At 54.7% G+C, this 23,450-nt stretch overlaps 1 protein-coding gene across 1 annotated transcript in view; it reads right to left on the minus strand.

The window, feature by feature from the left end:
- The window catches only part of CAND2 (cullin associated and neddylation dissociated 2 (putative)), a gene marked incomplete at its 5' end in the record, with an annotated part of 28,502 nt that extends 8,285 nt beyond the window's left edge, over positions 1-20,217 (minus strand). The window contains 10 exons of the mRNA XM_082847638.1: positions 1,977-3,479; positions 3,822-3,963; positions 5,023-5,309; positions 7,157-7,299; positions 7,481-7,586; positions 8,847-9,112; positions 11,068-11,191; positions 11,896-12,050; positions 15,043-15,186; positions 20,150-20,217. Coding sequence (XP_082703764.1) covers positions 1,977-3,479; positions 3,822-3,963; positions 5,023-5,309; positions 7,157-7,299; positions 7,481-7,586; positions 8,847-9,112; positions 11,068-11,191; positions 11,896-12,050; positions 15,043-15,186; positions 20,150-20,217 — 2,938 coding nt within the window. The remainder of the gene's footprint in view (positions 1-1,976; positions 3,480-3,821; positions 3,964-5,022; positions 5,310-7,156; positions 7,300-7,480; positions 7,587-8,846; positions 9,113-11,067; positions 11,192-11,895; positions 12,051-15,042; positions 15,187-20,149) is intronic.
- Positions 20,218-23,450: the final 3,233 nt, after the last annotated feature.

The raw sequence follows: 23,450 nt of genomic DNA on the forward strand, positions 1-23,450 counted from the left end.
CGTAAAACTGCCAGCTCTCAGGCAGCCACGCCAAGGACAGGAACGGACAACGAGAACCCAGGACAGGGCTCAAGCCGAAGAAAGACCTCTCTGCCCAGGCCTTGGGGCTGCGTCCTATTTTTCAGACACATTATCTCAATTAATCCTCAGGATTAATTAATCCTAGTCACTGGTTGATAATAAAAAATCATATAGGGCTTCCCTGGTGGCGCAGTGGTTGAGAGTCCGCCTGCCGATGCAGGGGACACGGGTTCGTGCCCCGGTCCGGGAAGATCCCACATGCCGTGGAGCGGCTGGGCCCGTGAGCCATGGCCGCTGAGCCTGCGCATCCGGAGCCTGTGCTCCGCAACGGGAGAGGCCACAGCAGTGAGAGGCCCGCGTACCACACACACACACAAAAAAAATCATATAATATTAGTAACAATAATTAATAAAAATTCTTCTTAATCTCCATTTTACACGAGCAGAGACTGGAATGGTTAAATTCACGTCTAAGGTCACCCAGCAGGTCCAGAATTCACCAGCTGCTTCTGAGCCCTCTCTGTGAGCTTCTCCAAGGAGGGAGCAGTTATGCTTCAAGCAGGCTGAACTCACTTAATTTTGCTTTTCTGCTTGCTTTCTGAGTAGAGAAGCTGCAGAAAGGGAAGGGAGTACACTTCCCATTAGGGTGAAGGAGATTAATTGGCAGTTTCCACCCCTCCGGCACACAGCACTGAATGGGTTAAGGCTGTTTCCATCCAAGACTGCAGTTCAAGACTCAGCAGAAAGTTTACAATTTGATGCTAGGGTATGAGTGAGTGAGTTACTGACTTCAGACTTGTAGTTTTTTCCTCTTTCTCTTTCCATCCTGACTGGCTCCTAAGAAGATTCAGGGTGGCTGATAAAGGTAATACACATAGAAGAGGATTAACTGAATTAAGAAAAATGAGGCCAAGGACAAAGTGAGATGGAAACCAGAGTGAGGGGCATGCAGCGAGAGGCAACTAGAAAGTCCTATGAACTTGCTAGAAGCAGGCCGCTGATTCGGCTCTAAGCATCCCAGCAGCCAGCAGTAAATAGGAAATGTGACTGGTTAGCTGGTTCAACAGCGGGCACGAGGTCTAAACAAATCTGAGCTTAGAAAAGGCAGGGCTGCCCCTCATCCCAAGACTCTTGCCTCCCAAGCTTCCTCGTGAAGAGCCCTGTGCAGTGTTAACAGGTGAGGTCCTCAACGTCGTTGTCCTGCCCACACAGCGGTGAGGGCCCAGAGCTGCTGCTTGTATACCAGCAACCCAGGAAGGGCTTAACTGGAATCACTGACACAGCAACGACAGTGGATACTAGCAGTACTCATTAGGTACCACCCACTATACCAAGCACTTTGGCTGCATTATGTCAACTAGCACAGCACTGACCCTACGGGGACCAGGGGACTAGCTCAAGACCTGGAGGCCTTTCACCCTCAGGGGCTTTCACCTGCCTAAGAGCCCACGGTCCACCTGCCCGCTTTCTTCCCCCCTGAGCTGCAGAACACCCTGACGCGCCCTAACCCCAGAACATAAGACCTGCCTTCCTCACCCCTTCCCTGGCCCTCTCCACACCCCGGGGCCTGGCATCCAATCCTAGCCCACGTTTACATTTGCTCCTGCCTCATGCTAGCCCGACACAGCTGCATTCTGCAGGCTGCCGTTTCTGGCCCCTCAGAGAACTGCCTTTACTAACCCTCACCTGGAGCACAGGGCTGCTGTCCACAACAAGTGGCACCGTGAAAAGTTTATTTGTTGGAGGGACACATCAAGGATTCTGTCCCCTCCATCCCAGAGGGTCCCACAGGAAGAGGCCTTTAAATCTCAGGAAACACTGTTTTCAATGGCTCCTCTGCCTTGAACCTTGTCAACGCTGTGACTCTCAGACCTGACTACCTGAACAAGTTCACCCTATGTGGACCTCTGCCCACCTCCGATCTGGGCTGCCTTTGCCCACCCCTGTGCCCCTACCTGCAGCAAGTTGCTTCTGGAGCCGCGGCAGGAGGAAAGGAGGGTTCACGAGGACCAGCTTCCCGAGGCACTCGGCCACCACCCCCCGGGTGCCCTCCTCGGCGCCCTCGCAGCGCTGGAACAGCAGGGCCCAGATGTCCTCGGCGTAGGGCTTCAGGCTGTTGGGCTGGGCGGCCCCCAGGGCCTCCCGGAGCGAGTGTAGCAGCAGGTACCGCCGCCGGGGCTCGGCCTCCATCTGCCCCAGCAGGAAGGGCAGGAAGTCAGGCAGGTTCCCCGCGCCCACGCGGCCCAGCGCGTAGGAGGCAGCCGCCCTCACGTCCTCGCTGGGCGAGCCCAAGGCTTCCAGGAGCACCGCCTTCAGCTCCTGCTGGGGGCCCGGCCCGGCCACTTGGCCCACCTCGGCCAGCGACAGGAACGCCAGGACCTTGACCCCTGGGCTCGAGCTGGGCGACCTGGCATCAGAGACCAGGTGGTTGACTGTGCCCGCCACCTCCTGGGGACAGGCCACCGCGAGGGCCGCCACGCACCGAGCCAGTGAGTGGAACACCTGCTTGTGCAGGCCGGGCCCGCCGTCCGCCACCTGCTCGTAAACGGGCGCCGTGAGCAGGCTGATGAGCTCGGCGTAGTCCACGCACGGCGGCCGGGTCCCCACCAGGGCCTGTAGGAAGCCTTCAGCGGCCGCTAGCACACCGGCCGGCAGGAGGGGCGAGCGCAGCAAACGCAGCAGCTCTGCCAGCACAGGGCCGCTGACCTCAGCCAACGAGTCTGGCTGGGCGCGGGTCACGGTGGCGAGGAAGTCCACAGCCAGCTGGGCCACATGCATGTCGTTCTCACTGACAAGGGAGGGCAGCTCGGCCAGCACGGCTCGCACGGCGGATGGCGGGAGGCCGAGGCCCTGACTCTGGGCCAGGGCAGCCAGGGCGGCCAGTGTAGCCAGCCGCAGCGCCCGCTGGTTCTTCCGCAGGAACGAGGCCAGAATGGGCAGCGCCTCGGCTAGTATGGGCTGCAGGTCGATCCGCAGTGGGGACACAGCCACCAATGTCAGCGCCTTGACGGCAGAAAGCCGGGTGATCTCATTCCGCAGGCGGTCCAGGAGAAGCAAGAGTGACGGCTCCAGGTTATCCCCGAGCCGGTCACCCAGGTGGCCCACGAGGTGGCCCATGCAGGAGATGGCCCGCTCCTTCACCTCCTGGTCCAGGTCAGTGGCACGAAGTCGTGCCAGGGTGGCCGCGGACATCTCTCCAATGTAGGGCTCGGGGTCCAGCATCCGAGGCCTGTCCAGCGGCCACAGGGCCCTCACCAGCTCCTGGAGCACCAGCAGGGCCTCGGCTGCGATCTTGTAGAAAGGGTCAGCCACGCAGGCCATCACAGGTGGCAGGAGAGCAGGCAGCTGGGGGTGGAAGGCCTCAGCCGGCTCTGTGCCCAGCAGCCCCTGCAGGAAAGCCAGGGCATCCATCCGGATGGTGGAGGAGCTGGAGCGGTCCGCCAGCGAGAAGACGATGCCTGGGGGTGGGAGGCAAGGTTACCAGGCCACAGACCCTGACCCAACTCAGCCCTCCCTGGATGCAGGGGTGGAGTACCCTCAGGTGTCTGAGCTGGACCCAGGCACCTGGGATCTCATGCAGCAGATTCTATGAGGTCAGGGCTTGGCCGGGGCCAGGGCTGAGGACACAGGCCAAGAAACCTATTTAAAAACAGAACATGGCACCCCGGCCCTGTTTTCACTGCTGGCAGTGGGGAGCCACTGTAGGTTGCTGAACAGGGGCACTCACAGGGATTGGGGGCTGGGGTCTGGGTTCAGGAAGAAGCCCAGAACAGCAGACACTGGGTTCCAGTCCATCTTACCTGCTACCAGCACGGGCATGTGCTCTGCCAGGCTGCCCGGGAGGACGCCTGCCAGCTCGGTGAGGAGGCTGAAGCAACCCTGGCGGGCCCTGACACTCCGATCTTTAAGCTGCCTCTGCAAGGCCTTAATCACAAGAGGCACCTGTGGATGGAGCGGGGAGGTCAGTGACCACCCGGGAACCTCCACACCCCAACCACTACTGGGGGACTCGGCCCGGGCACCTGCCCATGGAGGACCCCCAGCGTGGAGAGGATCATTCCACCCCAAGCTTCCCATCACTTGCTCTGTACCAGGCACCTGATTCCACACTCACCTTCTGAGGTGGGTACTAGTCCTGTGCCCAGCTGACAGATGGGAAACAGGCACAGAGTTGAAGTAACAAGGTCACGGGGCAATGTGGTTCTCACTCCTATGCTTGGTGAGGGTAAAGCACCGGGGCCCCCTTCCCTCCTCCAGCTAGATTCCCTCCCCAGTGAGTTCATCCACTTCCGAGTTGAGGATTCCCCTGAAGCAATGACTCCTAGATCTACATCTCTGACACGAGACTTGTGTGCCGACTGCCCGCCAGACACCTCTACTCCGGCATCCAACAAGGGCTTCGAACATAAATGTCCAGAACAGAACTCTGGACATGCCCCCGCTCCACCCTCCACCATGTCAGGGACTGCACTATTTTTAGCCAGAGCCCCGAACTCACATGACACCTCCCTGCCCCTTGCCTTTCACATCCATCTGCAAACCCCAAAACTATCTCTCAAGTCCGACCACCTGTCCCCCTGCCCCCTGCCCAAGGCACCAAGCCCTTTCACCTGCACAGCTGCAGCGGCCTCCAGCCCGTTACAATCCATTCCCCACACAGCAGCCAGAGTGAGCCTTTTCAAATGTGAGTGGGATCCCATAATTCCCCTCCCGTGGCGTCTACCCTCTTAGAATAAAACTGAACCCCCTTGCTGTGGCCTGGAACCCTACTCGTGCTATTGGCTATCTGCCCGAGACTGTGTGGTCCAGGGACAGGGACTTCAACTGTCTTGCCCCCTGTTGTGCCTCGCCACTTCATACACTGGGCCGGGCACACAGCAGGTGCTCGGTACGCACAATCCAGTGAGTGGAGAGATGGGGGGCGGTGGGAGGGTGAGGGGATGGAGGAGGGAAGGGTGGTGAGCAGGAGGGAGGGGCAGGGGGAGGGGCGGGCAGGCACACCTGTCCTCGCAGCATCTGGAGGTTGCTGCCCGATTGGGTGGGCTCCTCCTCCAGCCATCCCTTCGGGGGCCGCGTCTGCCGCAGCAGCACGATGTAAGCCCCGAACACGTCGGCCTTGACGTTCTCCTCGCGTTCCCTGAAGCGGCGGATGAGCACAGGCGCCAGGGTGCAGTGGAAGTTAGTCAGGAGGTCGGGCCGAGAGCTGATCAGGGCCGCCAGGCACTTGGCTGCTGCCCGGCGCACCTTCCAGCTCATGTCATCATCGTCGCTGTACTCGTCCTCGCTCTCTGGGGCGGGAACCAGACACCCATGGAGCCCTGCGCACCAACCAGGGCGGTCTCCCAGGACGGAGGGGTGAGAAGTGAGGGGGCAGTGAGGAGGGCTCCGCCGGGGCCTCACCTTTCCATGGTCACTACCCGTTAATGAACACCTGCCCTGTGCTAGGGGTGGTGTCAAGCAGGGAACCAGCTGGAGGTAGGCCAGGGTCCTCTCGCTGCCTCCAAACTCCTGGTTGTATTGACTACACCAGGGAAAAACTGACTCCCAAGCTTCCAGTGAGGACTTAGGGAATCCATTTGGGGCACAAGACCCAAACTTTGGTTTCAGGACTGGCCGCGTGATGTTTCATTTACTGGGATTTCAGAAGGGAAAGGTGATAGCTCCCCTGCCCCAGACAGAGTCCTGATTCCAGCTTCCAAGCAGGACTAACAATTAAGGAAAAGCTGTGTTTGTGTGGCTCTCCACTCTCCAAGCTCCCCCAAGAGATCAGAGCTCAAGTCTTCACCATGCCTCAGGAATGAAGGTGTCTTGAGCCCCCTTTTATAGATGAAACATATAAGGCTCAGAGAGGACGAAGCCTCTCCTAAGAACACACAGCTAGAAACAGCAGAGATGAATGAGGCCCACAGAGCCAACTCATACATCTGGGAGACACGCATGAGGCTCAGAGGGGGACGGTCCTCCCTAGGGACATCCCCAGGCACAAGCTCAAAGGCCAGCATATTCTTACCCACACTGCCCTGCAGAGAACTCAGACTCTCAGAGCACTGCATCTGGACAAGCCATAGTGGGCCAGATGGATGGTCCCCCAGATGTGTCCCCTCTGATGGACCCTTGTTATCTCCACCCTATGTCACCCATGAAGAAACATCCAGAGCTCCCTGTTACTAACAAGAAAATGCCCAATCTCCTTGGCCGGGCATTTGAGCCCAAAATGCCTGTCCAATCTCATCTCCTACCACCGCATCTCGTTCTGAGTACCCATCAGGACCTAAGGCCTTCACCTCCATCAATGCCTCCAGGGCCCAGGGCCTTCCCTCTGAGTGACAGACAGACCCACAGGCACAGAAGGAAAGAAGCCATTGAGTCCATCCCCCATCCAGGTATCTCTCCCTGTCAGTGCCAATCATTCTACCACTAGAGCTTCACTCTGCTGGGTTAAAGCAATGGCTCTTGGAAGCCGTAACTAAAAGGGTACAGAGATGGCAGCACGAGGTGGGGGAGTCTGGCAAACATGGCTCCAAGTCCCAGCTACGACACTTCCTAGCTGTGTTATCTCAGGCAAATCTCTTCTCATTAAGTCTCAATCTCCTTGTCTAAAATATGGGGATGATAATAAATACCTAGTTTCCTAAGGTCATTATAAAGAACATGAAATAAGAGAGTACTCAGGGGACTTCCCTGCTAGTCCAGTGGTTAAGAATCCACCTTCCAAAGCGGGGGACGTGGATTCGATCCCTGGTCGGGGAACTAAGATCCCACATGCCGTGGGGCAACTAAGCCCGCGCGCCACAACTAGAGAGAAGCCCGAGCGCCACAATGAAAGATCCCGCATGTCGCAACTAAGACCTGACACAGCCAAAAATAAACAAATAAATATTTTAAAAGAAAATAGCACAGAAGACATCAGGAGATGCTCAATAAACAACAGCAATTACTACTATCTTGTGATCTGTGCAATCAGAGAGTGTGGGTACCACAGAGGATCCAGATTTCCAAGGGCAGGGCTGGAGCCTGAGGAAGAGCTGGGATCAGGATGGGGGCACCAGATGTGGCCCCTGTCTTTGGCTGGGGGATTCCCGGGAAGGCTGCACCCATTTCCACCCACCAGCCCAAGGACAAGTTGGCCACTCACCCTGCTCACTGAACTCACTGTCCTCTGTCTCCATCTGCTCCTCTTCCCCATCACTGTCATAGTTATAGTTGGGGTCGTGCTTTACGTACTGGAGGCAGAGGCTGGTCACGCTGGGCACGTGGGGGCCCATCTCCTTGGGGCACCTGTGGGGTGGGATGCGGGAGGCTCTGCTGGACCCAGGCAAGACAGGGTGGGGGATGGGGCCCAGTGGTGAGTCCTGAGACCTGCCTGCTTTGAGGCCAGCAACCTGCCCCCACGCCATCCCCACCAACTTCTCAAAGAAACCCCAGAGCCCCCGTTTTCCAGCACCCCTGTTGCACCTACTTCCTCAGGAAGGCCTCGAATGCCTGCAGGCAGGACTCCCGAAGCTCATCATCATCCAGGTTGCAGAACTCCTCCACCAGGGGCACCAGTCGGTCCAGATGGGTCCCTGCAGGGCCAGGTGGGTCACTGAGGCAAGGCGAGGTGAGGCCAGACCATCTCCAGGGCTCCCCCAGCCCACAGCATTCAGCCTGTGTCTGCACCTGCAGCCCTGGCCACTGCAAAGTTACTCAGAGGCTTCAGAGTCAAGCAGATGTGGGTTCTAGCCCTGACTCAGCACCCTATAAGCTATGGGACCTTGGGCACATCGCAACATTCTTTAACCTCAGACCACTCATCTTCACAGTAGGGATAACAACGCCTACCAGCCAGTGAGTTTGTCAAGATTAACGGTAAGATTCAGGTAAAGATCTCCACCCAAGTCCTGGCACGAAGCAGGCACTCAATAAGTAGCTTCTGTTGTTGAAACTATTACTCATGTTCTTGCCTGATTTCCTGCGCTAGGTTGTAGACCTGGGCAAGGAAAGTGGGGAGGCAGGCACTGCCCTTACAAACCAGGCAAGAGGGGCCCCCCCACTGCCCCCGGGGCTTTATACGGATTCTGCCCTAGCTCTTCTCCAGCCGTACCCTTCCCTACCCTGAACCTTTCCGGTCCTGTGAAGTTCTCTTGCCCAGGTCCATGCTCCCGAGGGTGGCTGCTGTTTGGGGGGATGTGGACAGAGTATGGACTGCAGGCTGGGGCCTCCATGTGTGCTTTTAAGGTCCCCTGCAGTGAGCGAGCCAGAGGGAGGGAGGGCAGACCGTGGCCACTCTACTTACACTGCCCTGTTCTAGCCCGAACTAACTCCAAGGTGTTTGAGAATAAATTCAAAACTGATTGCAGGATTCCATTTCTACAAAACTCATCTCTGGTGACAGAAAGCAGGTCAGTGGTTGCCTAGGGTGGGGCAGAGGGTGGATGGACTGCAAAGAGGCACAAGGAAACTTTTGGGGGTGATGGAAATGTGCATCTTGATTGCGGTGGTAGTTTCACAAGTGCGCGAAAAGGTCAAAACACACTGAATTGTACACTTTAAGTAGTGCGGTTTATTGTACATACATCATCCCTTTGGAGGCATGACTTATAATTACCCTCGCGAGCCTCTGGGTAGGGCTCGGAAGCAGGTTGAGCTCAGGGCCCACCTGGCTGCCTCTCGAGCCCTCTTCCTCTTTAGGCGCTTCAGCACCGCCACCGACCCTCCCCACCTCAACCACGCCCCCTAACCAGAGGTGGCTCACCCGGGCCCCACCCCCTCAGCCCAGGTCCCGCCCCTCTCCCGGGATCCCCGTAGTCGGCCCCGCCCCCTTACGTGGGGCCCCGCCCCCTTACCGAGCCGGTGGCCTGCCTGGCGGCCAACGCTGCCCAGGCACTGGATCAGGGTGCGGATCGCCGCGGGGCTCGCGGGCGCGCGTGGGCCGGGCAGCCGGTCCAGCAGGTGGTCCGCAAGCTCGACGAAGAGGTCGGTGCTGCAGGCGGCCGCCAGATGGCCGAGCGCCCCAACGGCCCGCTTGCGCACGGCCAGGCGCGGACTGCTCAGCTGCGGCAGCAGACAGTGCAGGAGGCTGGCGTGGAAGGCGCCCAGCGGGGCGCCCAGCCTGGGGAGCCGGAAGGAAGGGGTGTCGGGCGAGGCCCACCTGGCGGGCAGCCTGGGCCAGGCACTTCCCCTCTCCCCATGGGTGCCTGGCCGCCTCCCCCATTATGACAACCCAAGGACCCTCACCCTCCCCATCACTGAGGCCAGAGTGATCTAAAGTGTGCCTCGGGCTTCCCTGGTGGCGCAGTGGTTTAGAGTCCACCTGCCAATGCAGGGGACACGGGTTCGTGCCCCGGTCCGGGAAGATCCCACATGCCGCGCAGCGGCTGGGCCCGTGAGCCATGGCCGCTGAGCCTGCGCGTCCAGAACCTGTGCTCCGCAGCGGGAGAGGCTACAACAGTGAGAGGCCCGCGTACCGCAAAAAAAATAAATAAATAAAAAAGTGTGCCTTAAAAAAAAAAAAAAAAAAGTGTGCCTCTGCCTAACTCCTTCAATGGCTCCCCAATGCCCTTTAGATAAGCCGAGCTCCGGGCTCAAGGCAAGAGGAAACACCAGAGAATGGTTTCTGCACAGATAGAACGCAGCCCCTGCAGAAGCTTCTTTCCCACCTTCAAACCAGGCCTGTGCTTTTCCTGTCCCATATGTGTCCTGAAACCTTTTCTTCTCTCACTCTACACCAACACATTGACCTCACCCTCCCATATCTCTCTGTCCAGCCCAGACCTCTCTCCTGGGTTTCATTTATTTATGTGTTCACCTACTATGTGACAGGGCCTGGGCTGGAAACTCGGGAGAGCAAGACGGACTCTGGCCCTCAGTCCTGCCCTATGGAATTTTCGGTTGAGTGGGTACCTCCCAGGCACCTCAAATTCAACATGTTCCAAACGGAAACCATCACACCCACCCCGACATTGCTCCTGGAGCGCACCTACACGGCCAGTGGCCCTGTGTCTGTGCCCACAGTTAGGAAAGCCAGACCCCTGGGTGTCAGCCTTGAGTCTTTGCCTCTCATCCACTCCAAGCACTGTGGAGTCCACCTCCTAAATACAACCTGAATTCACCTGCCTGCAGAAGCCTTCTAAGCAGTTTCCCTGCCCATTCAACCCCCTCCCATCTTCCGTGCACTCTGCACATAGAAAGATCAGTCTAAAACACACAAATACACCAGGGCATTCCTCATGCCTGCCGAGAACCCCTCCGTGAGCCCCTCACACTTTCAGTAGAATCTTTAGTCAACTGCCCCACCTTCCCAGCCCTTATCTCTCCACACCAGCCCCTCCTCATGACACCCCATGCCTGCCTTACACAACCCCCAGGACCTCATGTCTCTCTGGTCTTTGCCCTCTGGGCCAAAGGCAGGTCCCCCATACGGGGTCCCCCTTAGGCTCACCCACGCCTGGCCAAGTCCTGCCCACCCTTGAAGGCTCAGCTGGCTGGACCCTCTCTAGGAAGGTTCCCCATCCCCCAGCTGGGTTAAGGGCTCCTCCTCTGAGCTCCTACGGGCCCTGCTCTTAGCCGTGTTGTTCTTACTCCATTCACAGATTTATGTGCCTGTGAGCTTTTCCTTAGGGGCCACCAAGACCCAGCCAACTCCATATTCCCAGAACTAGTCCAGCACCTGACATTTTTCCAGTAGGTGCTCAAATCTGGAGAGGCTGAATGAATGAATACTTTAAAAATGTGTAGTGCAATTTAAAACCAAGGCCCAGCTATACTAATCCAAGAGAAGAAAAAAAAGGGAAAGAAGGGCCGAGGGAGAGGATGAACACACTTGGGCTCCAGCTATGGAGAGACCTGAATTCAACACCTAGGTTCTGCCATTTATTGACTGTGCCTGCAGACAGGCCACATCACCTCTCAGAGCCCAGAAAATGGTGACAAACGAGTTCTCCTGGGACACTGCTGGTACGATTAAAGAGCCCTAGCACAGGGACTGGCGGACAGTAAGTGCTGGCTCTGTGACTTTGAGACCCTCCCTGTCCCCCTGTCCTCCTTGCCCAGGGTGGCCTCCCGCACCTGCTCAGCATGTCAGAGAGGATGTCCAGGGCTTCCAGCTGCACAGCCACGTCCTCCTGCTGGGCGATGGCACTGGTGAGCTGGCCTGTGATCTTCCGGCACACACTGGTGGCCAGGCCAGAGCCTGCACAGAGCACAAGGTGGGTGCGGTGAGGCCCAGGGCTGGCCTCCACCTGTGGTCGGCCTTTGCTCTGGTTGTGTTCCTGAGCCCACATCCCTCAAATCCTGCTGACCAGGGAAGCCAGGGGTGGCGTGGTCCAAGGTTTGACGCAGAGTCAGATGGAACTAAAGGAGACAGCTGGGGAGCTAAAGAACCAAGGGCGGACCTGCTGGCTGGCTCACCCCACACCTGACCCCTTTGCCCTCTGCCTTCCCATGGGGAGGTGGGAAAAGTTAAGCACTTCTTTCCTAGACTCCTTTGCTGCTTGGAGAGGCCAGGTGACCATGTTCTGGCCATTGAGATACAGGTCAAAGTCTTCTGGGGAAACACGTGCTTTTCTTATAAAGGGCAAGAGACATGGGTAGAGACTTCAGCCCTGTCCTAAATGAGCTTCTGAATGGCTGTAAAAATGGAGTGGCTGATCCCTTCAGTTATATGAGAAAAGTAACCCCCTACTTCTTCAAGCTGCCATTAGTTAGACTTCGTTATTTGCAGCTAAAAGCATCCCTGAAACAGAGCCATGAAGTTTAACAGATCTGGGTCTGAATTCTCTGCCACTTATTAGCTTGCTGACCTTGGGTAAGTCCTTTCACCTCGCTGAGCCTCAGCTTCTTCAATCATCAACTAGGACAAATAGCAATAGCACCGAGTCCCTAAGACCTGAGTACCTGTGGCTGCAGGGGGGAGCTCCGACAGGACGGTCTTGAGGCCGATGCCAGCGACGTCTCGGAGCTGCTCCTTGTCTGACCGCATGTTGGCACAGAGGGCATCCACGATGGTCTCCACCTGGTACTCCTTCACTTTGCCCACCAGAGGACCCAGGCTGAGTATGGAGGGAGGGAGGGAGGAGGTCCAAAAGCCCAGGCTCAGCTCGAGTCGGGCTACCCCTTATATCCCCTCATGTCTGTGGGGCCACATGTGCTGAGGAAAAGGCCCCAGATCAACAGGGGACTTCTTATTTTGCCAGAAAGAAAGGTACCGTCTGGGTATGCCGACATCATTCCTGGCACCTCCCAAACCTGCATCTCCTCTTGGGTTTTACATCTCAGTATATGGCCAAACCATCGAACCCGGCAACCTCAGCTGGAAACCAAGGAATGCCCAAGAGTAGGGTTCTCAAACTTGTGCGTGTATCAGAATCCCCTAGAGGACTTGTTAAAACACAGATTGTGGGACTTCCCTGGTGGCACAGTGGTTAAGAATCCGCCTGCCAATGCAGGGGACACGGGTTCGAGCCCTGGTCCGGGAAGATCCCACATGCCGCAGAGCAACTAAGCCCATGCGCCACAACTACCGAGCCTGCGCTCTAGAGCCTGCAAGCCACAACTACTGAGCCCGCGCTCCACAACAAGAGAAGCTACTGCAATGAGAAGCTCATGCACTGCAAACGAAGAGTAGCCCCTGCTCGCCACAGCTAGAAAAAAAAGCCCACATGAAGCAACGAAGACCCAACGTAACCAAAAAAAAAAAAAAAAAACACACACACACAACACAGATTGTTGGGCCCCACCCCAGCTTTTCAGACTTAAGGGGTCTAGGTGGGGCTTGAGAATTTACATTTCTAGCAAGTTCGCAGTAGATGCTGACGGTCCAGGGACCACACTTTGAGAACCTGCCTTAGAGGCTTGCTTCTCCTAGTGTGGTCACAGATCAGCATCATCAGCACTACCTGGAGATGCAGAGATGCAGCAGCTCAGGTCCTACCCGACAGCTACCGAACTAGAATCTGTGCGTCAACAAAACCCCCAGGTGATTCGAATGCACGTGAAAGTTTAAAAACTGCACCGCACTGCTTCTCAGCCTTAAGTGGGCATTGCCATCACCTGGGGCCTTTTAAGAAATTGTTACCCAGGTGCCAGCCCCAGAGTGTCTCAGTTAATTGGTTTCAGGTGTGGCCTGGAGCTGGGGATTTTTTTTTTTTTTAATTCCCCAGGTGATTCTAACATGCAGTCAAGGCTGAGAACCTCTGACCTAAAAGAGTGGTTCTCAGATGACAGTGCGCATTAGAATGCAGATTCCCGGGTGCTATATCCTCACCTGCCCGCCCCAGCCCACTCCTGAATTAGAATCCCTGGGCGGGGAGCACACAGTTTAAACAAGGGTCCCAGGTGGCCGCAGTGCACACCACTTTGCAAACTCTTGACTTCTTTCTCTAAGTAATCACAGGTCTTTCCACTCTACCTTCTATAGCACTGGTTCTCAGTAGGGGTGATTCTGCCCTGAGGGGCGTTTTGGATATTTACTGGGGGGGGCCTTCTATTAGTTATGTTCATCACAACTAATGAGATGGCACTTCTGCCTTTTATTGAGGGAAGGGGGGGTTGGGGTGGGGGGGTCGGGGATAATAGAAAGACAATATTGCAAAACCATGTTCCATGTCCTGCTGGAGTTTCTAACATCCCACTGGGCATTCACACAGGTAAAAAGCCTTTCTAAAATTATCTGAGTCCAAAACCTAATTTCATTTTACATATAAACACAAAGTACTTTTCTGCACTATTTTAATATATTAAAATATTAATATTTTAATATACTCTAAAATTTCCAAAAATGTAGTTATCAGGTAACTCGAAGGAAGACTGTACTTTATTTTCCTGGGAAACTTTACAGGGACACAGTCACCATTTCAGAAAATCTCGTAAGATCAATGCTGCCTGTGCTGAGTCCCCAACATCCACACCTGTCTCCACCTGCTTCCTGCCTTGGCAAGCCTACCTCAGGTGCAGGCTTCTCACGACTTCATTACACGTCTACCGTCAACGTGCCTGAGCATTTACACAGTGAAACACATACTATTTTACCATCAACAACGTTCCTCCTATTTGTCCTTTATGCTCCGGTTTAAGGCATTATATAAGCTGTTTTGTAATCATGTGTAAAGGCAGATTCTATTATGCATGAATTTCATTTCGTGCTAAGAAAAGAGTATTTCAGACCACGTGTTATAAAAAGGGGTTTTGCTTCTGCTAGTAGGAAACCAGTCCACCTGATCTCAATTCCACCGTTAGAGGGATGCTCCCAGACCACAAAGCTGAGCACATCTTGTTCCTGCATGAAACTCTTTACTGAATTCCTATGCTCTTGGGATCAAGTTGAAATTCACTACCCACCCAGAACACCTGGATCCAGCCCACAGAGTACTGTTTGAGAGGCAGTGCCCCAATTCTGTTGACCCCCGCCATTCCTCAGTCCCCTGCTTACCCCGCCACACACACACATGCCCTGCACATACCCCATCTTGCTTTTTCAGCTCTGGGGGTAACTGGCAAAGGTCTCAGAACGACACCTCATGATGCCTATGGCAAATGTGCCCACCCCCGCCACGTTCTTTCACCCCCACCACTCCTGTGCATGCCAGCCTGACCTTCCAGCTGCCAACTCCTGCATCTGTGCCTGACGGCTTTCCCTGGCTGGAGATGCCAAGGAATGCATAACGCTCCACCTACCCCAGGAGCAGCGCTCAACCAAGGAAAGCTGGCAGGTGCGAACACTCCAAGGTGCATGTCCTACACTGTGTGCCAGGGCTCCCCAGCAGGGGTAAGCTCCACTCGCCCGCAGGAGAAACCTGCTTGATGCTTTATTGCGTTTCTTCCTTCCCTGCCTCACTTCTCTACCCCCCTACCTAGTTTCCTGGGATCTCTTTCCTAGTAAACTTACACTTGAATCCTTGCCACAGGGTGTACTTCTGGGGGAACCTACACCAAGTCACTGTCCAGCTCCACTGGGGCTCCAACAGTTGCTCAGCAATTCTTCTCTCAGAGGCTGTACCCCAAAGGGTCAGGGACCCTCCCATCACCACCAGGGTCGACACTCACCACTTGACCGCCAGGTTCTGCACCTCCCCGTTCTTGTCCTCCAGAAGCCTGAGAAGCATCTTTACCACCTTGCGTTCGCTGTCCTCATCCAGCTGGATGGAGTCCTTCTGCAGCTCTGACATCAGGTCACTGGTAGCCATGAACCTGGGCAGGGAGGACGGAGGAGGATTGCTGAGCAGCTCCTGGGCCCCGGTGATCTGGGCAGTACCTCAGAGTTCCCCAGAAGCGGACCTTGATACAAAGGGTCAGGGGCAGTCAAGGGCAATAGATTATCTGGGCTGTGGGCACAGTTGGGCTACCAAAAGGCAACGCGTGTGTGAGACACCGACTGGCCCAAGGTGGCAGACTCAGACACACAGCATCCCAGCTAAAGGCTTAGGACCTCCAAAGCACATGGCTCCTGCTTCTGCCATTTATGCAACTGTGAACTTGGGCAAGTTACTTCACCTCTCTGAGCCTTATTTAACCTGTCTGAAAAGTGGGGATGAGAACGGTACCTGCCTTGTGGGGCTGTATGGAAGATAAAAGAAGACAATGTATGGGGTGTGCTTAGCACACAGTGGGCACTCAGGAGGTGTCCCGCCATGATTATAATGTCACGTCATTCGTGTCTCATTCGGGCTAGAAGGTCGAACACAAACCTTGCAACCGAGTCAGGTGTCAGCAGGAAGCCTCTCTACCTGACAGGTGGAGGAGGACGAGCCCCGTCCAGCCCACCTGACCTCAAAGAATCACTCAGCCCTGCCCTCACACCAGCGGGTCTCAAACCGTGGCCAGCATCAGAATCACCTGCAGGGCTTGCCAAGTGCTGCTGGGCCCCAGGGTTTCTGAATCAGAAAGTCTGAGCTGGGGCCCCAAATTATGCATTTCTAACAAGTTCCCAGATGAGGCTGAGGGGCGGGGACCACACTCTGAGAACTAACGCCCCAGGCCAGGTTGACGGGCAACAGGCATATCTTAGACGTAGATGGCAACGGCTGAGCAGTCCCCAGCCACAGCTCGCAGACCCAGGGTGGGCATCAGCGTCAAGGACCACCCACTCACAGCTGGGCAGATCCGTGTGGCTGGATGCCCTGTCCCCGGCATTTGAAATTGCAGTGGAGTCTGAGCTGGAAGGTCACGGAGAGCTGGGGCTGCCGTGGCAACATGGAGCACCATTCCTGCCAAGATCAGGAGGGGAGAGCAGTCTTAAACTGGCAGCCGTCGGCTGTGTCCACCTGGCAAATGTTCTTCGAAAATTTGAATTATTTATTGACATTTAAAAATTAGAAGAGTTGACATAAAAGTACTGATTTCCAGATTCTCTTGAAAACAGAATATTTGAATACAGCTGGGCCAACAGTCTCTGGTGACTATAACTGGCTCGAGGCAGTGGCGGCTGCCCGCTGTAGGTAGATGCACACTCCCCAGGTCAGCAGGTTCTCCCCAGGCCCACTGCAGCCGTTTACTGGCTCCTGCAGGCACTTGACAGCAGAGAGGAGAGATGCTGTGAAGTCCGCATCAGAGAGTGGCGGCCCCAAAGAAAGCGGCCAGCTTTTGCTCCCCAACCAGGCCTCTTCACACCAGCCTTGCTTTCTAGCTTGAGCGAGTCAACCAAGAACCCGCTCCCCCTGCCCCACCAAGCCTGCTATGGCAAAATCGGTCACAGTGGGATTCCAGCCTCATCTCTGCAGGCTCAGACCTGCTGCTGGATGTCACAGTGGCCCCTAGGGCCCCTTAGGCAGGAGGGCACTTGTCGGTGTCACAGCTGTTTATTTTTAACAGCTGGGATAAGCCTCAAGCCTGAGAGAAGAAAGGAGGCTGGGCTGGAGGCAAGGAGGGGGTGGCAGGGCTGACCATGCCCACCTGTGGGCCTGGCCACCTCAGGACAAGCAGCCAAGGTAAGATGAAGGATGAGGTTTGGATCTGAGCCAGGACAAGGCCAGGGGTAGCCACACGCACTCCTAAGTCTGTCCTGCTGAAGGGATGTTCAGAGAAGGCAGGCAGGGCCTTGAAGCTGAGTTTCTGCTGCAGTCCATGGAGACCCAGCTCAGCCTGGCAACCCAAGGGATGGACTCCTTTGCCCAAGATGGGCCTCCTGTCTCTCTCTTTCTTCTCCACCTACTGAACTCCCATTCACCTGTCAAGGGCCCAGCTCAAAATGTCCTAGTCTCAGGGAAGACTCCTCTCATCACCCTGCCCTATCCTCCACCCACAATCTCTAAGCACATTTGGTCCCCCTAGATAGGACCCTCTCAGATACTCTGCACCCCTCTATTATAGCATCTCTCACACTGCACTGCAAGCTTGGTCACCAGTGTCTCCCCTGTTGAACTGTGAACTCACAGAGGCCTGTCAGTTCATCTCTGGGACTCCAGGCCCAGCAAACAGGTCCAAAGAGGCCCTGAGGGGGCAGGGTAAGGGCAGAAGGGGAAGGAGGGTTAGGACCAGCCCCTAACAGGGCTCAGAGCCAACCAGCTGTGTGGAAATCCAAACTCAGAAACTAATCCTTCTGAAATACTCCCCAGCACTTCTGACACCCCAGAGTTCCTGCAAACACAGCTCTCACATATATGTGTATATGTGTGTGGCGGTCGTAAAGGGGGCGTATACAGGAAAGGGTATCATTTGGTAGATAAGAGTGTGGGCACCGAAGTTTGGCTTTAAGTAAATATACTGGCCATATACTTATCACCTGGGTGACCTTGAACAACTGACTCCTCTCTCAGCCTCAATTTTTCCATTTATAAAATGGGAATTTTCTTTGCCCCACTTTATAACACCTTTGGAAAGTTTTACTAGGACAAGCAGCTTTTGGCATGAGGCAGATGAGGCAACTAGGCTCAGAGAGGTTGCATGAACCACCCAGTATCACACAGCAAGTTGGGAAAAGAAGCACACTGGTCAGGTCTCCTGGCTCCTCAACCAATACTACTATGTTTTCAATAAATGATGTAGGAATTCCTGCAAGACCCCTCAATTTACCCATTTCACTGTTGAAGTCTGAGTGGGAGTAGAGCAGCCGCCTGCCCACAGAGTGGGGGCGCAGAACAACAGGGATCGAAGGCTTCCTCCACCTGCCTGGGACCCTCACTTGCAGTCACCGTCCACCTCCAGGAGCTAGAGGACACAGTCTCAGTTTCATTCCAGAGAAACCCTAGAGGCAACTCAACTGAAATACTCGGCCACATGGGTGCCTGGACAGCTGGTCAGGCCCCCTGGTATTTGGACTTTAAAAATAGATATCATCCTCATATGCTTGGGGTGGTTTTAAGTGTTCTCAGGGCCGCTGGCAGAGCAGACTGGAAGGGCTTCTCAGGCTCCAGTTGGCAGGGCCAATTCCCTCTCCTGGAGCCTGGACCTGAGGGCCTAGACAGTGGTGCAAATCCCCTCGGTGACTGGCCGGCTGTGTGACCTCGGGCAAGTCACTTCACCTCTCCAAGCCTCTAAGGAACAGGAAGAACGATCACTACCACCCAGGCAGACAGGAAGACTGAATGAGATTACACTGGACAGCAGGGAGCCTGGGACACAGAAAACATTCACTGAGCATCACCTGTGTACCCAGAACATGCTCTGGACACAAAAGGAGACTGCACAGTCCAGAGGTCCAGGAGCTCTGGGTCTCCCAGGCTTAAAAAGTTATGCAGCAGAAATATGGGCCGGGGGAGGTGGCTAACCCTGCCTGGGTATCAGGAGGCATCCCAAAGAGGTGACAACTGAGTAGCAGCTAGCCTGGTGAAGGGGGGAAATGACGAGGCAGACAAAGAACTTCCAGGTAAAGGCCCAGACAGGGGAGGGGACTGGCAGATTTCTGATGTGCCCAAAATCACAACAGTGTCAATCTATTAAGCGCTTACCTGGTGCCAGACACTAATCTAAGCATCCCGCATGTATTAACTCATTTCATCTTCACACCAACCCTCTAGGTGGGTTCTGTTATTACCCTCATTTCACAGAAACAGAAGCTGAGGCTCAGAGGGGTTAAGCAGCTTATCCACAGTCACACAACCAGTAAGTGGCCGGAGGCAGGATCTGGACCCAGGACTGTGGCTCAGAGGCTCTACTAAAGCGGAGCCTCTTGAGCGGTGCTGAGGAATAAACTGCCGAAGGCAGGGGTCAGACCAGGAGGGCAGGGCCTGGGTATCCTTAGCTGTCAGGGGGCCTTGCTGAGATCTCATCCTCTGTGTTAGACTGGCCTGGCTGTGCACCTCGATTTTCCACTTCCTAGCTTTGTGACTGCACCTGGGCCCTTCTCGCCTCTGAGCCTCACTCTTCTTATCTGTAAAATGGGGGGGCGAGTAAAGTGACAGAATGTTCAACGGTCTATATTCTCTCTGAGGACTCCTTACAGCACAGAACTGGCTGTGTGGTTATGGACCAGTCCTTTTCCCTCTCTGGGCCTCAGTTTCCCCTGAGGAGGAGGGGACTGGGCCAGAAAGGGAGTGGCCCACAAAACCTATAAGCCCCCACCAGAACCATCACCTACCTCTGTCCGCTAAGCCACTCAGCCCAGCCCCCTCCCTCAGCTGGTGTCAGAGCAAACCCGGAAGGCGGGGAAAGAGTACCCCTATGAAGTGCGGGGAGGAGGCGTGCGGTGATGTTGAGAAGAGTGCAGAGCTGAGGGTACGAGTGAAAAAGTCAGCACTGGGTTTGTAGTCCTGGGAGGGGAGCGAGTTTCAATGCGGAGAAAAAGAGGCAGGCGCTGGGTTCCCCAAGGAGAGGCCGAGGGTTTCAGTGGGGGTTGAAGAGGAGGGCCAGGGCCCATCAAATGCGGGGAGAGATGCGGGCTGGGCATAAGCGGAGAGAGGAGAGGCAGAGGAAGCATGCAGAGGGGCAAGCTGCGGCTCAGACGCGGGACGGCAGGCAGGGGCTGAAGTTTGCACGGTGGGAGACGCAGCTGGGCTGGAGTCCCGGAGAGGACAGGGCAAGCAATCCGCGGAGAACTCAGCCCGAGCTTCCGCCGGGCGCAGAGGCGGGGAGGGGGCGTCTCGGGGGCAGGAGTGGAGCCCGCTGCGAGGAGCAGAGATGGTGGCTGCAGGGTCCCGGGGGAGGGCCGGCGCTCCGGGAGGGGAAGGCCGGGGGTTCAGGGCGGGGCGGAGAGGCGGGGGCCGGGCAGCGGGCGCACCTGAAGTCCTTGTCGCTGGACGTCATCTTCTCCAAGAGGCTGGAGATGTGGAAGGCAGCGGTGCTCATGGTGGCTGCGCCGCGGGGCCGCCGACGGGAAGGAATATGGCGGCGCGGCCCCCTCCCCCGCCGCACGCGGGCTGCGCTCGGCTAACAGAAATAGCCGCCCCCGCCCCGCCCCGCCCCGCGGCGCAGCGCTCGCCTCTGCCTTGGCCGCCGCTGCGGGAGGCGGGAGGCGGGAGGCGGGAGGCGGGAGACAGGAGGCGGTTGGCGGGAGGCGGGAGGCGGGAGGCGGGAGGCGGGAGGCGGTTGGCGGGAGGGGCCCGCCAGTAGCTCTGTGGTCTCGGCTTGGCGCCAGCCCTGCAGACGGCCCATCACCGGCTTGCACACTCCCACAGACGTGAAGCTCACCACCTATCACCGGACAGCCTCTCCCTATGATTCCTGTGGGCCTCAACCCTGCTCGCGAGACACAGGCATGGTAACAGAGAGTCTCAGGTTCGACCCCCACCTCCGTCAGTTCTGCTGCTGTGAGGCCTTAGCCAAGTTACTTGACCTCTGTAAGCCTCAGCTTTCTCATCTGTAGGCATTCAAGGAACAGGAGCTGCTATTGTAGGTCAAGCCAACCAAAGCACTTCCACCCCCACCCTGCTCCGCATGCGGTCCACCCCAAAGCCAGACAGGATATGGAGTGTACCCTATCGCCCCTGGCCTCCTGCCTGCCACCTCCAACCCTCAGGACATCAGGGCCAGTTTCCTCATTTTATAGCTACACAGCTGAGGCCCAGAGAGGCAAAGGGACTTGGTGCAGATCACACGGCCAGTGAATCTGGGATGGAATCAGGACTGACCCCAGACTGGGCAACAGTTCTTACCCAGAATGAAGCTGTGCACAGTTTCTCCCCAGGTAGGTACAAGCTCAGGGTGGGAGAATCTGTAGGAGGACGAGGAGAGTGGCAGAACTTCTCCAAACAGCCAGGAGGCTGCTGGCTCTTGGGAAAGTGAGTCGCATGTGCAAGACAACCCTGGGTTCAAATCCGTGCCAGGCTGCTTCCTGGCTGTGTGGACTTGGGATAATGACACAACCTCTCTGAGCTATGTTCTTCTCACCCATAAGATAGGGATAAAATTAATCTTTATTTTATAACACACTTCTTGGGTACCAGTTATTATGGGTTCCTGGGCTCTAGAGTAGCACTGTCCAACAGAACTTTCTGCAATGTTGGAGATTTTATACATCTGCACTGTCCATTATGGTGACCATCAGTCACATGTGGCTATGGAGCACTTGAAATGTGGCTTAAATTAAATGTGACTTAGTATGATTGAGGAATGGAATACTTATTTCTATTTACTTTTAATTAACTTTAAAGAGCCACCTACAGCTAGTGGCTACCATAGTGGACAGTGCATTTCTGGACAGTAGGGACACAGCAGGGGACTAGACACACACAGCCTCTGCCCCTTGGGGACCATACATTCTAATGGAGGATGTGAGCATTAAGGAAGTAAGTGATTAGATAAGGAAAATAAGAGCTATACAGAAAACAAAAGAGGGTGAGAGCATAGAGAGTGCCTGGGTGTGAAGGGGCAACTTTAGCCATGTTACTCAGGGAGGGCCTTTTTTGAGGAAGAGACATTTGGGCTAAGGCCTGAACAGAGGAAAGGAGGCAGCTGGGCAAAGTTTTGCAGGAAGAGCTCCTCAGACAGAGAGAACAGCAAGTGCAAAGGTCCTGAGGTGCGAACAAGTATAGGAGGAAGTGAGGTCAGAGAGGTGGGCAGGAGCCAGATCATTTGCAGCCTTTCAGGCCAAGCTGAGGAGTTAGTTAGGATTTTATGTCAAATCTCTAGGGAGCCACTGAAGGGCATTAAGCAAGGAGGTGACATGATTGGTGTTTTGGAAAGACCCCTGTGACTGCTGAGCAGTCGTGCAGTCAAGTGTGATGGGGGCTGCATGAGGGGAGTAGTGGTGAAGGTGGGAAGAAATGGACAGATTTGGGTATGTTACAGAAATAGAATAAATAATGACACAGCCACTCTAGAAAACAGTTTGGCAGTTTCTTATAAAGTATGCTCATCATATGACCCAGCAATTACACTCAGAGGTATTTATCCAAGAAAAATGAAAGCATACATTCACACTAATACTTGTACATAAATGTTCATAGCAGATTTATTTATAATCACCAAAAACAGGTGGGATAAGGATTTGTAAAGACTTTTTTCCTGCAGAGTAGGCCTTTGTTATGGAGAACACTCTGGGTGTATTTCGCAGAGGTTACTCTTTGCCTCCCCTTCTCAGAACTCAGAGGGGAGCTCTCTTCATTATGAGAACTTAATGAGGTGCCTGGAGGTAAAACCCACAAAAGTGTGGGGGGCTCCCTTAAGGCTGTGGCCCCAGGAGTTTCTCACTCTCCCGCTAGTTCCCAGTCAGCCTCCCTCAGTTTGTCAAAATTGCCGTAAAAGTGTTCCTACCAGCTTATGGCTCCAGTGGCTTTTGCTATAGGGAAGCAGATCTCAGCTGTAACTTTCTAGATTCTCCTGCCTCTTTAAATTTTGGGGTGGTGTTTGCCCTTCGACCTCACTTCTCAGTTGGGTCTAAGAAAAGTTGTTGATTTTCAGTTTGTTCAGCCTTTTCTTGTTGCAAGGATGGGAATGATGGCTTCCAAGCTCTTTGTGTGTTGGTGTTAAAACTGGAAGTCCTGTCCTCAATCGTGAAGTCTTCTTTATATGTGGTATATTTATATATGGTATATTTTGCAAACGTTTTATCCCAGTTTGTCAGTTGTCTTTGACTTTATGATGATTTTTGCCATGCAATTAAAAAATATGTTATTCTTCTGTATGGTAGGAGATATGGATCTAATTTTACTTTTTCCAAATGGTTACCCAGTTGCCTCAGCATCATTTATTAAAATGTCCACAAATATAAAGGTTTATAGCACAAAGTAATTTCCTTGTGGTGGTGTATCAGCTCTGTATCTTGATGATGGTGGTGGTTATATGAATCTATACATGAGCTAAAATGCATAGAAACTGTGCATACAAATGAATGCATGTAAAAAATGGTGAAAATGGAGTAAGGCTGATAGTCTAGTTAATGGTACTGTATCAGTGTCAATTTCCTGGCTTTGATATTGTAGTACAGTTATATAAGATGTCACCATTGGGAGAACCTGGGTGAAGGGTACATGGGACTCTATGTATTATTTCTGCCACTTTATTTGAGTTGATAATTTGTATCAAAATTAGAAGTTTAAAATAATTTACCTTAAAAAAAATAATTTACCTTTGCTACAGTG

This window comes from Leucopleurus acutus (genome assembly GCF_964270905.1).
Source record: "Leucopleurus acutus genome assembly, chromosome: 10".
Lineage (NCBI taxonomy): Eukaryota > Metazoa > Chordata > Mammalia > Artiodactyla > Delphinidae > Leucopleurus > Leucopleurus acutus.